Raw genomic sequence first — 17754 nt, 5'->3', positions numbered from 1 at the left:
CATCTGTGGTACCAACAGACTCTCACAGTGGAAGGCAAGTGGCTGCGCTTCTTAATAATTGGTGACGATATGACTGGCGACTGGAACACTATGTCTGCAAGCAGTAGCTTATGCAATAAGATTGGCAGGTTGTGCCTTGCTTCAGGCTGTGGGCAAATAGCTGAAACACGTCTGGATGGGCACAGTGCGATCTGCTGTTAGTGCGAACATGTCGAGATCACCAGTGTACAACATCAGTATCTTCTGTACATTGGGTGGAAGGCGCGACCACCAGATATTCCGTAAGCTGTGCTCATAAACGGCGTTACTCGCTTTAGCCCACAGGCGGCACAATAACTACAGAGGAGTGTGATCGTCAAGACCCTCAGTACAGAGTAACTTCTCTAACCAATTTGTCTCAGACTGTTATAGGTAGATGATCAAGACATTTCTTATGGTCCTGTAACGATCAGTGCTTGGCAGAGAAAATATAGCTGGGCTTTGTGTCGTCAGTACAGGAAGAACAGACTGACTCTCTAGTTGCGCAAACCACAAAACCAGTTTCTGTTGCGAGAGTGGTGGTGGCTTAGCCATAACACGGTTGTTAACTGCACTCGTAGGGAGGTCAGCATTTGGTGATGATGTTGCATCGCGAAGTTATGGTGGTGATATTCGCAGAAGGCACTTGGTATGGTTGATGCAGATGTTTCGCATGTAGCGTGCAACATGGTATTGTATGGGCCATTGGTTAACATTGGATATCACATCGGGGTCACCGTAATGTTGTGGGTTTAAACAGATTAAGTTTATGTTCAACATAAAACACCATAACTATATCTTGACATTTTTCAGTCCAAGCAAATTACATATAAACAACAACAGAATAAATTTCCTTTACATTACATCTATGGTCATAAATTTTTTTGTCATCAGACCATCGGTTTTGGTCTATAATAATGATATTCAGATTTGTTTTACAAAAACATGTTCTAATATAATGGACTACAGTAGCGCTGCTGACAAGATGACTCTTGCATATGCTGTTATTTATATATATTTGACGATGCTGGTTCTGATTTTGTGTTTAACATTTGATGATGTCACTATGACTACAGTATATTAGGACATGTTTTTATAAAACAGATCAGAAGATTGTCATTATAGACCGAAACCAGTAGTTTGAAGACGAAAGATTTGTGACCATTGACGTATGGTAAAGGAAATTTACTCTATCTCTATAACTGGATCACTGTTTTATTCGCGACCATGTCGCACCTTGTAGAACGACAGAATACTTCTGAAAAGCAAGTAATAAATGTATATCAGAGTTTATATGATGTGAAGTGTACATTTTGTGTTTGGCTCACGTTTGTCACTATGTTACATGATTGATCACTTCAGACTATAATCAGAACTCTGAGTACACCTGAAAACGAAGCAATAAAATGATACAATCTGGGATTTATTTACTGAAACACTTTCACCAGAAGCTAATGTTTGCCGCAGTTGACATGGCCAATGACAGCTTCACGTTTCTAAAGTCTTGACAATTCCCCTTATCGTACATCCAGACTACCAAGGTGGTTACAGGTTTATAAATAAAATGATCGTCTAAATGTACACTTCAGCAATTCTTTTTAGAGATTTCATAGGTGACTACATGAGTACCCGTAAATAGTAAGTAAAATATACTGATATGTGTATTCCTGACAACGCAAAATTAAAGTTGAAAGGGGAGTAAAGTAGTTTATTTCTGCATTAGTACTCCAAATTCAATGTTTAAAGATATCATAGCTGAATATACATGCAGTGGTAGGTGTAAAGTTCAACTAAAATTGTAACTGAAATTCTTATCCTGATTATGCAACATGGAGAAAAAAAGCCTAAACATTTATAGTACTAGGGAAAAAATTAAGCAAAAACAAAGAAAAAGGCTTTATGTGATATTGCTAAAAATTTATGTTAGAAAGAATGCTTCTAGGTATGGAAGCTAAACCGATAAATTTCATACTATTTAGCCTTGTGTCTCCCCTTAGTGGCGAAATTCTTAATATATATTGCAGTGAAATGATTAAAAAGGTTTGTTTTACGTATACTGCGAGCTACTTCTGTTGACTCATCGATTTTACCTAAAACAGGAACAAAGCGATCGGCTGTTTTGCCGTGATGCATACCATGCTCGACGAACTACAACTGGCGTTAATTTTTTTTAACTGTCTGATGTGAGTATTGATACACGAAAGTATACCATTCCAAAGCACATACTCAGAACTGTCAATTCAAATGCTTCTCCGTCTGGAGTCTGCACCAATAATTTTCATAAAATATTACTCTGTTCCTCGTAAAAACTGTGACCTCGGTGCCAAAATTCTTAATATAAGTAGTATATCTGGAAGTGAGGTGTTACATAGGTCTTATTGTGTGTGTACTCAGAGTTACTACTGCTGACACTACGATCTAATCTGAAACAGGAATAAAACGATCGGCTGTTTTGCCACGATGTACATCTGGCTTGAAGAGTGAGAGCTGGCGATAAAAAAATTATTTATCAACTGTCTGATTATCGATGTACGTTCACAAAGGCTTACTGTTTCAAAGCACATACTCAGAACTGTCCCTTCAACGCAGTTACAATATGAGGGTACGTTTAACACAGGGCCTTTTTGGAGAAATCGACTTCGAGGACCCCCGAGCTAGCGATCTAGTATGCCCAATGGCTTCAACTGACGTCTGTGCTCGGCATAGATTACGCCACTTCCCCCGTATTCTAACCTCCTTGATGAGTACCTTCGCTTGCGATACAAATTCTGTGTTGTTATTGTTAATAAATATAACATCTTTGACCGTTGGTAGTCGTCGGGTATCTGTGGTCGCCGTTCTCGTTTGTCAACATCTATGATGTGTATGGTCTCTTCTGCTGGAATTGTCGATGAGAAGATGGCGGATGAAATGCGGTGTGATTGTATTGCTAGCATATGCAGTAGATATTGTTTGTTTATTGTGACGAGTATGCGCTGTTTTAAATAACTGTTAGCATAGAAGCTTTCTTAAGAGTAAGGAGCTCTTATTGTATTCGCTTCGAGGAAATATATATATTATACGTCGGCATTGCCATCTAGAATTTCCTGGATAGTGAAGCATTGCAAGTTCACGTGAATTCTCAACATGGATGAAGAGTGGGGTACGTAACATTAGCTGTCGCTGTGTCTTTACTTAAGGAAAGAATTTTTTTTGAAAGATTTTATTTAAATTCTAGAAGCCGAGAACTTCGATGTGAAACAGATTAGGCCGACGACAACTGTGAAACTCAATAAGTGGGAAGGCGAGGATGAAGATGAAGATGTGAAGGTGCGTAATTAATTCACAGTGTGGATCTTCTTGTCGTTTTGCTTCCACATTTAAGTACTTGTACTCGTCTATATGGTAGCGGAGATCTGAATATTTCGTGCGCGCTCAAGAAAATGAAATGTGCCAGCTGTGTGGTTGACCCAGTTGGCAGCGCCGCATACATCTTCGTTTATTTTTCGGTATAGATTTTTAAGATATGTAATGTTAAATGCCCAGAAGAATTACTGGAGTTTAGTTAACCAACTTCGTGTTGGAGAAACCCTCCTGGCTGTCAGTTTTTGTTTTCTATTCCGTATATAGCGATTAGATGCTTTCATTGTGATGGTGATAATGCAGAGTTTGTTCGTGAACATTATTTGCTATTTTTCACTATTGAATCCCGTGCAATTGAGTGGGGAACCCACTATTTTCACACTGAGTTAGTGAGTGTAACCTTGCATAGACTTTTTTAGGCATGTGCAAATACACTTCTATTCATGTGATTAGGAATTTTAGTTACCGTATTTCATCACAAATTGAATTTATAGGTGTGTGGGTGTGCAGTCAGCTCATCCTTTGAAAGAATTAATAAAGAGTGGGAGGATTTGTGAATAATATAGTATGCCTTTTGTAGTGAACCTGTTTGCAGTACACTTGAATGTCGTGTTTGTGCCTATTACATATTGTAGCCTTTTTGTGGTGAAGAGATAAATATATTTTTTCCATTGTATAAACTGGTGCTATTGCATTACAGACAACTCATTTCTACATCAATTTTGAGTGATATCAGTTTGTCATTTTTAATTCAACTAGTCAACTATGTTTCCACAAGTAATGCTGTTAATATCTCTCCGTCTAATATGTTTCATCTTGTTTCTCACAGACAACATTTTCTGTTCGCTCAGTGTTTTCATACAACAGGATGACAAGAAGAGAGTTTAAATAGTTTGTGCCTTTTGGCACATATGTGCTTTTAGGGTTTCTGATTCCTTGTAAGTTCCGATCTTCTGATTTTACATTTTGTATGTTTCTTTTCCAGAATTTGTGAATGAAATATATTTTCCCTAGATACACAATTGCCACACATTCTTGTCCTAACTTGCCGCAGTAGGGGAATAAAAGCACTTAGAAATGTTCAGAATGCAATCATTTGAAGAAATTAATTTGCTATGTGAGTGTAAAATGACTCGTTCCACATCATTAAGGTCTATTGTGCAAAAAATCCATGGAACATGAAACCAACCAACCTAATTGGTTTCTGCCTTTGTTTGGATGAGAACTCCTCTAAAAAAAATACAGCAACAGATGCGCTAAGATTGAGCATGAGAAGCACTGTTTCCATACTAGTGCCAGAAGATAGGAAATCATTAGTCCCACTTTTTCTTGTAACTGCCAGCAGTTGGGTTTGTACTGTTATTTTGGAAGTAATAATGATGACATAGAAATGGGCATGAACTCAGTGAAGCTTACAATAATTTCTTTCATTGTTGACATTTCTCTATGGAAAAAGAATGTGTAGCCCTCTTTAATAGACCTGGAACTGATTTTGGGTGATGGTAGATTGCTTGCAACTTGGTGAATTCAGCAATGTGGAGTTGCTGAATGGGGGCTGATCTTTATTACCTATCTATTAAGATCTAGCTGTCCGCAGCCTGTGGTCTTGCGGTAGCTTTCTCGCTTCTTGCGCATGGGGTCCCGGGTTCGATTCCCGGCGGGGTCAGGGATTTTCTCTGCCTCGTGGTGACTGGGTGTTGTGTGTTCTTCATCATTATTTCATCATCATTGATGCACGCAAGTCGCCGAAGTGGCGTCAACTAAAAATAACTTGCAGTAAGGCTGTCGAACTTCTCCGCATGGGGCCTCCCAGCCAACAATGCCATACGATCATTTCATTTCAAGATCTAGCTCAGCCAAAAGAGTGTAACTTCATTTTGAATATCATCCTAATGATGTTAGACTGTCAACTCTGCACTCATTATAAAAAACCTTTGGCTACCTGGCATGAATTAGTTGCACTAAGATTAAACAGGCTCGTGGTCTGTTCTGTGACTTATACATCCCTAATTGTACTCTTGGGCAAATGTAACTATTCCCACAGTTATTCTGTAGAGTAGCAGTTGCTTATTAATCCAGCTGACAATGGGTTTGAGTGGTGTTTCTGTAAGTGACAGAACACACAACTTTCCAAATATGGTTCTAATTGTGGCAAGGGAAGAGATATATGTATAAAGGTTTAAAAAGGAAGGTGAACGAATACTTGACAGGCTGCAAACACCGAGGAGGTATATTGCTCCAGAAAACATTCAGTACAGTCTGCACAGTCATTTAGTAAACACATTAAGAGTTTACCAAGTATTGGATGAGATTTGTGATTGGATTTAAGATGTCCTTGTGGATAGAACACAACCTATTCTTAGCAGAAGAAAATCAATGTGTATGGTAATTTTGGGACCGTTACGGGGCTGCCACTGTGTTCAATTTATATTAATGATCAAGAGGACAACATTGGAGGCTTTATGAAGTTGCTCAGACAATTCTGATGTTTGTAATGCCACAGGAATAGCGAAATGTAGGGCGACTTGTAGACGATTGATGTTTGGACAGGGGGCAGCAGTTGACCCTGAGGCAGATAGAACCACTTGTGTTCGATTACACTATTGGCGGCAGATCACTGGGAAACAGTGACTACCAGAAAATACGTGGAAATAACCATCTGAAATGACCACATAAAACAAATAATTGGAAAAGCATATACCATGCTGAAATTTATTGGCTGAATCATAAGAAAATGGATAAAGAGCAGTATTAGATACTGGTCTTTGGCTTTGACCTGTGCCAAAAGGAAATATGGCAACTGTAATGTGCTATCAGTGGCAGTTTTTTCAGATGGGCTTAGGTACAGGTCTGGATGGGTGACCATCCGGGCCACCATGAGCTGTTGCCATTTTTCGGGGTGCACTCAGCCTTGTGATGCCAACTGAGGAGCTACTCGACCGAATAGTTGCGGCTCAGGTCAAAGAAAACAATCGTAATGGCCGGGCGAGTGGTGTGCTGACTACACGCTGAGGATGACACGGCAGTCGGATGGTCCCTATGGGCCACTTTTAGTCTGAAGACGGAGTGCTTTAGGTACAGATCAATCTCTGACCACTAACGGGTTTTTTGCCGGCTGACAACCAGACTTAGAAAATGTGCACCAGAAGATATCACAGCAGCCATTAACATCATGTCATTTGTCAAAGCCGGCGACAATTATTGAATGTTCCTTTGACTTACAAAACACGTGGTCAATTGGCTCTTGAGCATTGTTCATTAGTCTGGAACGCTTACCAAGTTGGAAGTGATAAGAAAGATCCAATGAAGAGGGGTTTGTTTTGCCACAGGATTTGTTCATTTGTGAGATAGCAGATGTTCAATGGACAGCACTAACAGACACAAGAGACATGGTATGCATCATGGGGATGTTTACTGTTGAAATTTCAAGAGCATATGTCCCAGGAAGATTTAGGTAATATATTACTTTCTCCCCTGTGTGCCTCATGAATGGCCAGAGAAATTACAGCTCGTATATAGGTTTATTGTCCATCATCCTTCCACCCTGCTATTCACAAATGAAATGGGGAAGGGGAGACAAGATTGTTGTACCAGAAGTTCCTTCCACAAGAAGCTGTAAGGTGCTTGTTGACTGTAAAAGAAAAGAAAAAAGTGTATCAGGATCTGTGCTGTGAGTGTAGGGATGACCATTAGGTGTATAGTGAGGGATTTCTTCCCAAAGTATCAAATAATGTGCATTTTTGTCAGATTGTGATCAGTGCAGTAAATACAGTAAGAGTTTACCAAGTATTGGATGAGATTTGTGATTGGATTCAGTGACCGTATCATGGTAGAATGTGAACCTTACAGATGTTACAAATGAAGTTGTGCATTGTGGCCTGTGCCAGTTATTCTTTGAAATTTTGTTGGAGGTGGCTATAAATATTATTCTCACAAAATATCTGATGTGTGACAATGTGTCACCAAGATGTCTTATATCTTCCCTGAGATGAATTTTTGGAATGATCTATAATGTGTGCAATGACTACAGTATCCTCTGTTTAATTTGAGGTTCAAAGGCCCAACAAAAAGTTCAGATAATGAGATTTCAGTTCAGTGTCTGACATTCAAGCTAGAACCATGAAAAAGTTGAACTAAAATTCTAAGTTAAAGAATGGTAGTTCTATTTCAGTAACACAAGTGTTTCTGTACAAGTGCAAGTATAAAGTAACCATTCAAAATAAACTTCAATTTTTGTACTGGTCTAATTTTTTAAATCCATTTTAACATTTCAAATGGAAGGCGCACACAAATTTCTACAAACACATTTTTCCATGCTGAAGAATTAGTACATCAGTGCTTGCATTTTCACCACAGATCTCAAAAATGGAGGTATGTCTCTTTTTTTAAGTTAAGTTCAACACCCAGGTTAATAGTGAATGGCTCAGGCTTTTTGAAGCACATAACCCCCAGTGGGTATGTTTTTGTCTTCTGTGTTGACTAAGTCATTTCAGTAAACATCCTGCAAGAAGTGGAAACTTATGTTGCTGGGGCTGCTTCCTCTCTCCTTATCTTGCTTTTTCAGGGATCTTTTCTTTTCCACTTCAGAGTGGTGGACAGTGCGGGTGACAGAATAGACACCTTCCAATGCATGCTCCCCCCCCCCCCCTCTTACACACAAACACACACATTAACACTTAGTAGCCCACTTCTTTTTTGCAAAGACAGAATACTTCTTTGTGGCCATTTTCCAATGTGCTGTGGTAAGTGATGTATTTGCTTACAAAACAAAGGTGTGTGAAGAGGAGATGAATGATGAAACAACTCAAACTACCAAGTATTACGTAGCTGCTGCAATCGGATATGGAGTTTCTTGTGGTGTGATCTTGAATTATCAAGAGTACCAAAATACCCAAGATTTCTTTGGTTTATTGAAGTTTTTTCAAATGACTTTACAAGTAGTTTGATGTATCATGATTCAAATTGCCAAGAGTCGACTGTACATGGGATCATAACTGTACACTGAGAAATGAAAATGTATAGTGCCAAGCAAGAGGAGAAGTGGACCACAGTCAAGATCAGAACACAAATACTGGTTTTTGTTGATAGCAGGGAAGTGTTGGATACTACTTACCATTGGAAGATGTTGGTTAATATGAAAGAATTTCAGCACCCTATGTGTGACATTTTCATTTTGTATGAGATGATCACCCTTTCACATCTGCATCCATTCTCAACAAATCACTATGAAGTGCATGACAGAGGATACTGCGCATTGTACCACCCAGTCATTCCACATCAAGTGGACTAGGGGTTCCCACTAAACTGTTTTGAATTTAATAAAATTCTATGGAAGGTTCCACAATGTCCAGGATGAATATGTTCAAAGTTTCAGCTCAATGTCTCCTTTTTGATTCCATTTCTACAGCCTTTCATAGATTGTCGGGGTTAGCAGTACCGACATGTGTGCTGAAGTACCAACTTTGGGTAAATTTTACGAAACGTACTCCTAACTTTCAAGCCAATGCTTTTGTATACTTAAACAATGTTTCGTGCTGAATAAGATTATATTAATGATTAGATTTTTAAATACATCTGTTGATAGCTACACTTCAGGAATTGCAGAAAATTTGTTGTGTTACTTGGAGAACCTGTCTTTAACCAGCTGTAAATCATATTTTCATGGACAGATTCAGTGAAGAATTGGTAATAATATAAATGACCATGCTGTCATTTTGTGCTTTTTGTTCAGTAGTGTCTGTTCTTCTCTATCAAAATATAATATGTGCAGAATTGATGAAAATGTTTTGGGTGCCAAATTTAGGATATTTTTTGAGGATGATAACCGTAAGTTCCGTAGTGTCTCTTTATCTTGCTGTATCTGGAAAGAATACTGTTTGTTTCAGAAACTGTATAGTTTACTTTTATACTTGTGCCTACTTATGGATGACCTACTTATGGATGAGCAACTTCGCTCAAATGTTATTACTTCTCATTCATAGTCTATACTAGAATGTTATGTCGAGTAAACAGGAAGTAAAATCAGTGAAAGCTGTTTTTATGCCAATAAAAATGTAAGTGTAGTTATGTACAAGTCAAATTAAAGCAATAAGCAGCAGTAAAATAAATGAAAATCCATGTCTACCTTTGATGAAATCCCCGCCCCCAAGAAAATAAGTTTTCGTAAATCCTTCCTTTAAAGAAATTTTATACAACATTATTTGACACATTGAAAACATGGTTAAAATACCACCTAAACATTTTTTCTCAGTGTTGATCTTATGATCAGTTCTCTCTCTCTCTCTCTCTCTCTCTCTCTCTCTCTCTCTCTCTCTCTCTCTCTCTCTCTCTCTCCCTCTCTCCCCCCCTCCCTCTCCCCCTCCCTCTCCCGCCTCCCCCCTCCCTCTCCCCCCTCCCCCCTCCCTCCCTCTCATTTTATGAAAGGCTTTTAAAACTTAGATCTGGACCTGACTAAGAAGATACCCAGATAGGTTTATATCATAACACACTGCTGATGACAGAATTTCGGATTCTAATGCTGTAATCCATTTTGGAAAAAGTAACATAAATTGGAGAAGGGTTTACAGCCAATAGGCATTTCTCATGATAAGTTAAACTACATACCATTTGGAGAATGCAATTCTAGCCGGGGTGAGCAAGAATAAATGTCTATTAATTATACAGCTGTAGTTGATGCTTGTTACACAGTGAATACTTCAGTAGCAACTCTTAGAGATGCATGGACAAATGGATGTTTGGGTATAGCCCTGAGTCGTGCACGGATAGCCATATGGTAAGTGGAAAATATGGATTCGAGTCCCGGTTCAGCACAGATTTTCATTGTCATCATTCTACAGCAGATGATTGTCCTTATTCACAATTGCGAATTTATTTACTGTGTTTCATAATGGCTGTAGTCGCCTCAGTGCCTGTTGCTTTCGACGTGCATGCCTGTCCAAAGGATCTTTGCACTGCCATATTGTCGTACCAATTTGCCTTTAATGCTTCAACAGAATAGCAGAAGGGAATCCATTGGTTACATAAGGCAAATTTAAGTTCAAGAAGCAGAAGTTTCCATCACCAGGGCTATAGGAGAAGCAGCTGCTGCTGCTGGTGTGAGCTCCACTAATGTTTTGAAGCAAATGGTGAAGCAGTGCCAGAAATGTAGTGATATTGACATTTTAATTAATGAACTAAAAACTGAAGTGCATCATTCAGGTAATTCCAACAAAGTTCAAACATTAACCTTGGCTTGTAGCAGCTGAAGTACCAAACGTACAGTTTAAAAATTTAGTGTTTGAGCGAGAATGGTGAAGCAAGCAAGGAAAGTAAAGATGGAGACTGTAGTTTTGCAGTACCTGTAAAACATGAGGGAAAAACACTCAAGATCAGACATAAAGTCTTTGTGTTCTTTGAAGAGGATTGCTTTTCTCAGCTGTGCTCAGATAAAAATAATTATACAGCATTCAGAATCGATGCTGAAAAAGCTCAAAAGCAAAAATGCTTCCAACTTTGTAACTTGAAAGAGATGTCCATAGCTTATTGTGAGAAACATTGCAGTGAATCAGACTTCCCAGAATCTTGTAAACTCAGGTCAAAGTGACGTATTAGTTAATACTGTATGTGTAATGCATAAAATGCCGAACTGATGTTGGCTGCAACATCTATCGAAGATGATGACTACAAGGAGCTAATCAAGAAAACTGTGTGCTATTTAGAATCAAAAGACTATATGCTGCATTGCAGTGAACAGTGTCCTGGAAAACCTGAGCTTGAATCTTATTTTGATAGATGTTTTCAAAGAATATGATCCAACAGAAATGACAGGGATGTGCTAGAGACGCGTCATGCAACTATAGATGAGGAACTTAGTTCTAAAAATTCATGGCCTGACAAGCCACCATTTTGTTTCAAAGCATCAATGACCAAATCTAAAGCACTTGAAAGACAATCTTGAAGGTATTGAAATGATCATTTTGATGGATCTTACTGAGAATTCTTCATTTGCCATGCTAGGTGCTGTTCAAAAGTTTCATTGGGAGAACAGCCAAGCCACATTACATCCCTTTTCGGTTTATCTTGGTGGTAAAGAAGTACAGAAATATCAGTTGTCTGTCTGTATTGGTAGTGACTGTCTTTGTCATGATACCATTGTAGATCTTTTGTTCATAATGAGACTGGTTAAACATTTGAAGGTAATGTTAGGAGCAACTAAACACATTTACTACTTTATTGATGGAGCTGCTACCTGGTACAGGAATTTTAGCAATTTATTTCTATATGAAAAGAACGTTGGTATATCTGCTGAGTGGAATTGTTTTGGAACCAGTCATGGAAAATCTCCTTGTGATGAAATTGGAGAAACAGCTAAAAGACTGGCAGCTCATGCTAGTTTGCAGAGGTCTTTAGATAGCAAAAAGTTGACATCACGTGGTCATTTCAAGTTCTGCAGTGACAACATTTCAGGCATCATTATTTATTCTTCACAGAAAGAAATTGAACAGAGTTTGATTGGGAAAGGTGGTTTGCTAAAGAGCACACAGTTGCTTGGAAAAGATAATAATCACAAATTCCGTCCCATTAGCTTAAAAAAGAGCAGCATAAGAAAAGTTTCAAGTGGTGTCTGTCAATTAATGACTGTAGAAGATGAAGAAATTACAGCTGTTTCAATTACAACTTTACAACATTGGTGGTATGGTGCTTGTATGTACCAACAGTGCGAGGTGGGTGGGAAATGTATGTGAAGTTTCATTAAAACAAAAAGATGCCTTGGTCATCTTTATGCCCGTCATGGTCCTGAATGTTCCTCCCACTGGTCATCTACTGAGGATACTTGCTGGATTGCAGAGCAACACACATTTAAAATCATAAAAGTACTCTCAAAATCTTCTGGGCAGCAGTACAATTTCTCAGGATATGAACAAGACAGTGTTGGTAATTTAATCAGTCTGTAGTGGGAATGAATTATTCAAGTTGTATAGTGGGCTTAAAGTTCTAACTTTGATTTTCATTTGTTTTCTTACTGCTTATTGCATGAAGTTGATTGTACATAACTGACTGTGCTTTTGTTGACATAAAATCAGTTTTCACTTATTTTACTTCATGTCTACTCTGTCACATTCTAGTATGTACATTGTGTATGACAAGTAATAACTTTGAGCACCTGTAAGCAGGCATAGGACTAAAACCATACAGCATCTGAAACTTAAGAAATAATCTTTTTAGATACAGGAAGATAAAAATACTGAACATATAGCTGAGATATAGTCCCAAAATTTGGCACCCAAAAAGAGTTCATAAATTTTGCACATAGTAACTTTCAACAGAAGAGGACAAAGGCTAATGTCCCCCCTGCGGGTCCGGGGATTAGAATAGGCCCGAGGTCTTCCTGCCTGTCGTAAGAGGCGACTAAAAGGAGTCCATCCCCCTCACGGGGGTAGTTAGCGCCTGCGTCCGGAGACGGACGATCTTCACGACCTATAATCGTGGTCTTTTTGGTTTTAAACTTCTCGTTTCTTCCTTCCTTTTGTTGGTCCCTTTCTTTGCTCTTCTCCACCTCACTGTCTTCCTTACTCTTTCCCTTGACTTCTCCTTGCCTTCTCATTGCCTTTTCCTCCTTGCCTTCTCATTGCCTTTTTCTCCTTGCCTTTTTCTCCTTGCCTTCTCATTGCCTTTTTCTCCTTGCCTTCTCATTGCCTTTTTCTCCTTGCCTTCTCATTGCCTTTTTCTCCTTGCCTTCTCATTGCCATTTTCTCCTTGCCTTCTCCTTGCCTTCTCATTGCCTTTTTCTCCTTGCCTTCTCATTGCCTTCTTCTCCTTGCCTTCTCTGGTCTCCGCCTCGGCGTTTGAGACAGTCTGTCCTCTTTCTCCCTCTCTCTCTTCTTTTTCCTCTTCTTCCTTCCTCCCTGTGCGTGTCTGAAGGCCGACCCACGCGTTCGCACGCGTAGCCGGTGACGGGGTAACGCGTAAGTCCCCGCCCTGGGTAGACATGTAAGGCACGCGCGTACCCCCTGGTAAAGGCCAGGCCCGGGGAGGGGTGATTGCCTGAGCTGATACCTTCTGACCATGCCGATTGGTCCCTCCGTCTGTTTCTCGGGAGGTGTGACCTGAGGTGTAAACATTCACCTAAGGCGGGAGTGCCCTCTGAGAGGGTCCCCACAAGGAAGGAGCGCGCCATCGGAGACGCTGGCAATCATGGGGGATTCCTCCGCAATGGATTCTACTCCATCGCTTTCGACTTCGACCCAAAAACGGAAACGTGACCAGCCAACAGTGACAAAAGTACTACCGCCTGCCCCACAGTTCCTCGTAGTTTCTCGCACTGAGGACGGAAAGGATTTTTCCTCTGTCAACCCTTTTGTTATTCAGAAGGGCGTTGATGCCATAGCCGGATCTGTCAAATCTTGTACCAGGTTGCGTAACGGCACCTTATTACTAGAAACTGAGAATGCCTTTCAGGCACAAAAACTGCTTCGGGCCACCCTCCTGTACACGTTCCCTGTCCGGGTGGAGGCCCACCGAACTTTGAATTCGTCTCGTGGTGTAGTGTATACTAGCTCCCTCGACGGATTGACTGACGAGGAGCTTCAATCTTTCCTCGCTGAGCAGGGCGTGACGGCTGTCCATCGGGTCATGAAAAAGGTCAACAACGACCTTGTACCGACCCGGACACTCTTCTTGACCTTCGATAGTGTTAAGCTGCCATCGCGCATCAAGGCGGGCTACGAGGTTATTTCTGTTCGCCCCTATGTCCCGACACCTACGCGCTGCTACCAGTGTCAGCGTTTCAATCACACTCGACAGTCTTGTTCCAATGCGGCTAAATGTGTCACTTGTGGCAGGGATGCCCATGAGGGTGACTGTCCACCTCCGTCTCCTCATTGTGTGAACTGTCAGGGTGACCATGCCGCATCCTCCCGCGACTGTCCTGTCTATAAGGACGAACGTTGCATCCAAGAAATTCGTGTCAAAGAGAAAGTGTCAACCTCGGCTGCTCGCAAGCTATTGGCTAGTAGGAAGCCCACGCTGCTCCCAGCGGGGAAATATAGTACTGTCCTCGCCTCTCCTCGGACTACCCGGGAGGTCGCAACCCAGACATGCGATCTGACCTTCAGCACCACGGTCGTCCGTTCGGCCAGTGCTAAGATCGCGCGGTCGACGTCTCCTCTTCCTCCCATCACACCACAGACACCAGCCACTTCCTCAGCTTCTGCTAAGTCGAAGACACCGAAGTCAGATGCACGGTCCTTCAAGAAGGAACCATCCCGTGCGGACTTCCTCCGTCCCTCGACCTCCCAGCCTTCGACCGATACTTCCACCAAACGTCCTTCCAAAAAGGCGCATAGGAAGCACAGTTCTCCTTCCCCGCCACGGCGCATCTCTTCTCCTGCGCCACCCAGCGGTTGCCGCCCCAGGCCGTCATCCGTTTCGCCTGGCCGCACCGCCGGTAGCCGTACATCTGGCCGTTCACCGGCGGAGGAAGCTCCCCCTCCCGGCCACCCTCCCGAGATGGCCGATGACCCTATAGACCCCATGGACGATGACTGTCCGCCTACTGATAGCGGCGGCAGTGCTCGCTCGAAGCCAGGCCCTAAGCGGCCTTCGAGGTGACCCCTTCTCTCATCTTCCTTTTCTTACGATGACACTTATTCACTGGAATATTCGCAGCATTCGCTCCAACCGAGAGGACTTGAAGTTGCTGCTCCGCTTGCATCGTCCGCTCGTCGTAGCCCTCCAGGAAACGAAGCTACGCCCATGCGATCACATTGCCTTGGCACACTACACCTCTGTGCGTTTTGACCTACCCCCTGTGGTAGGTATCCCAGCTCATGGAGGGGTTATGTTGCTGGTCCGGGATGATATTTACTACGATCCCATCACGTTGCACACCGGCCTGCAGGCAGTTGCCATCCGCATTACTCTCCCCACTTTTACGTTTTCCTTTTGTACCGTTTACACTCCATCGTCATTTGCCGTTACCAGGGCAGACATGATGCAACTTATTGCTCAGCTACCTGCACCGTTTTTGTTAACTGGAGACTTCAATGCCCACCATCCCCTTTGGGGTTCTCCAGCCTCCTGCCCGAGGGGCTCCTTGTTAGCAGACCTTTTCAACCAGCTCAATCTTGTCTGCCTTAATACTGGCGCCCCTACTTTTCTTTCGGACACATCTCATACCTATTCCCATTTAGACCTCTCTATATGTACTCCCCAACTTGCACGCCGGTTTGAGTGGTATGCACTTGCTGATACATATTCGAGCGACCACTTCCCGTGTGTTATCCATCTCCTGCAGCATACTCCCTCTCCGTGCTCCTCTAGTTGGACCATCTCCAAGGCAGACTGGGGGCTCTTTTCTTCCAGGGCGACCTTTCAGGATCAAACCTTCACAAGCTGCGATCGTCAAGTCGCACACCTCACGGAAGTCATTATCGCTGCTGCTGAATATTCCATCCCTCACCCTACTTCATCTCCACGTCGCGTACCGGTCCCCTGGTGGACCGCAGCATGTAGAGACGCTTTACGTGCTCGTCGACGTGCTTTACGCACCTTCAAACGCCACCCTACAGTGGCGAATTGTATTAATTATAAACGATTACGTGCTCAGTGTCGTCGTATTATTAACGAAAGCAAGAAAGCCAGCTGGGCTGCTTTCACAAGCACCTTCAACAGTTTTACTCCTTCTTCTGTTGTCTGGGGTAGCCTGCGCCGGCTATCTGGCACTAAGGTCCACTCCCCAGTTTCTGGCTTGAAGGTCGCGAATGAAGTCCTTGTGGCCCCTGAGGCTGTCTCCAATGCCTTCGGCCGCTTTTTCGCCGAGGTTTCGAGCTCCGCTCATTACCACCCTGCCTTCCTCCCCCGCAAACAGGCAGAGGAGGCTAGGCCACCTGACTTTTGCTCCTCGAATTGTGAAAGTTATAATGCCCCATTCACCATGCGGGAACTCGAAACCGCACTTGGCCGATCACGGTCCTCCGCTCCAGGGCCTGATTCTATTCATATTCAGATGCTGAAGAACCTTTCTCCTGCGGGTAAAGGTTTTCTTCTTCGTACATACAATCGCATCTGGATTGAGGGACATGTTCCCGCATGCTGGCGCGAGTCTATTGTTGTCCCGATTCCTAAGCCGGGGAAGGACAAGCACTTGCCTTCCAGTTATCGACCTATCTCACTTACCAGCTGTGTCTGTAAAGTGATGGAGCGAATGGTTAACTCTCGATTGGTTTGGCTGCTTGAGTCTCGACGCCTACTTACAAATGTACAATGTGGATTTCGTAGGCGCCGCTCTGCTGTTGACCATCTGGTTACCTTGTCGACCTTCATTATGAATAACTTCTTGCGGAAGCGCCCGACCGCGGCTGTGTTCTTTGATTTGGAGAAGGCTTACGACACCTGTTGGAGGGCGGGCATTCTCCGCACCATGCATACATGGGGCCTTCGCGGTCGCCTCCCTCTTTTTATTCGTTCCTTTTTAATGGATCGACAGTTCAGGGTACGTGTGGGTTCTGTCCTGTCCGACACATTTCGCCAGGAGAATGGGGTGCCACAGGGCTCAGTTTTGAGCGTCGCTCTGTTCGCCATCGCGATCAATCCAATAATGGATTGCCTCCCAGCTGATGTATCAGGCTCCCTTTTTGTGGACGATTTTACCATCTATTGCAGCGCGCAGCGTACACGTGTCCTGGAGCGCTGTCTTCAGCGTTCTCTTGACCGTCTTTACTCCTGGAGTGTCGCCAATGGCTTCCGTTTTTCTGCCGAGAAGACGGTCTGTATTAACTTCTGGCGCTACAAAGAGTTTCTCCCACCGTCCTTACGACTTGGTCCCGTTGCTCTCCCAATCGTGGAGACAACCAAATTTTTAGGCCTTACCTTTGACAGGAAACTTAGCTGGTCTCCACATGTGTCATATTTGGCCGCCCGTTGTACCCGTTCTTTAAATGTCCTCCGTGTTCTCAGTGGTATGTCGTGGGGAGCGGATCGAACCATCCTACTTCGTCTATATCGGTCGATCGTCCGCTCCAAGCTGGATTATGGGAGCTTTGTATACTCCTCTGCACGGCCATCCATCTTACGCCGCCTCAACTCCATACAACATCGGGGTTTACGACTTGCGATCGGAGCATTTTATACCAGTCCCGTAGAGAGTCTTCATGCTGACGCTGGCGAATTGCCGCTCACTTACCGGCGCGATATACTGCTTTGTCGGTATGCCTGTCGGCTACTGTCAATGCCCGACCATCCGTCTTATCGTTCCTTTTTTGACGACTCTCTCGACCGTCAATACGGGTTGTATGTCTCTGCCCTGCTACCCCCTGGAGTTCGCTTTCGTCGCCTCCTTCAACACCTTCATTTTTCACTCCCTGCAACCTTTCGAGTGGGCGAGAGCCACACGCCACCTTGGCTCCAGGCTCAGGT

At 42.8% G+C, this 17754-nt stretch overlaps 1 protein-coding gene across 1 annotated transcript in view; it reads left to right on the top strand.

Annotated features, from left to right (window-relative positions):
• The first annotated feature begins 2881 nt into the window (after nt 1–2881).
• LOC126088505 (eukaryotic translation initiation factor 3 subunit J) overlaps nt 2882–17754 on the top strand; it is a 75326-nt gene continuing 60453 nt past the window's right edge. Inside the window, exons 1-2 of the mRNA XM_049906648.1 lie at nt 2882–3160; nt 3236–3327. Coding sequence (XP_049762605.1) covers nt 3145–3160; nt 3236–3327 — 108 coding nt within the window. The 5' untranslated portion in view covers nt 2882–3144. The remainder of the gene's footprint in view (nt 3161–3235; nt 3328–17754) is intronic.

This window comes from Schistocerca cancellata, chromosome 6 (assembly GCF_023864275.1).
Source record: "Schistocerca cancellata isolate TAMUIC-IGC-003103 chromosome 6, iqSchCanc2.1, whole genome shotgun sequence".
Lineage (NCBI taxonomy): Eukaryota > Metazoa > Arthropoda > Insecta > Orthoptera > Acrididae > Schistocerca > Schistocerca cancellata.
Note: the sequence above shows the minus strand (reverse complement) of the source record. Positions and strands in the feature narration are given on the sequence as shown.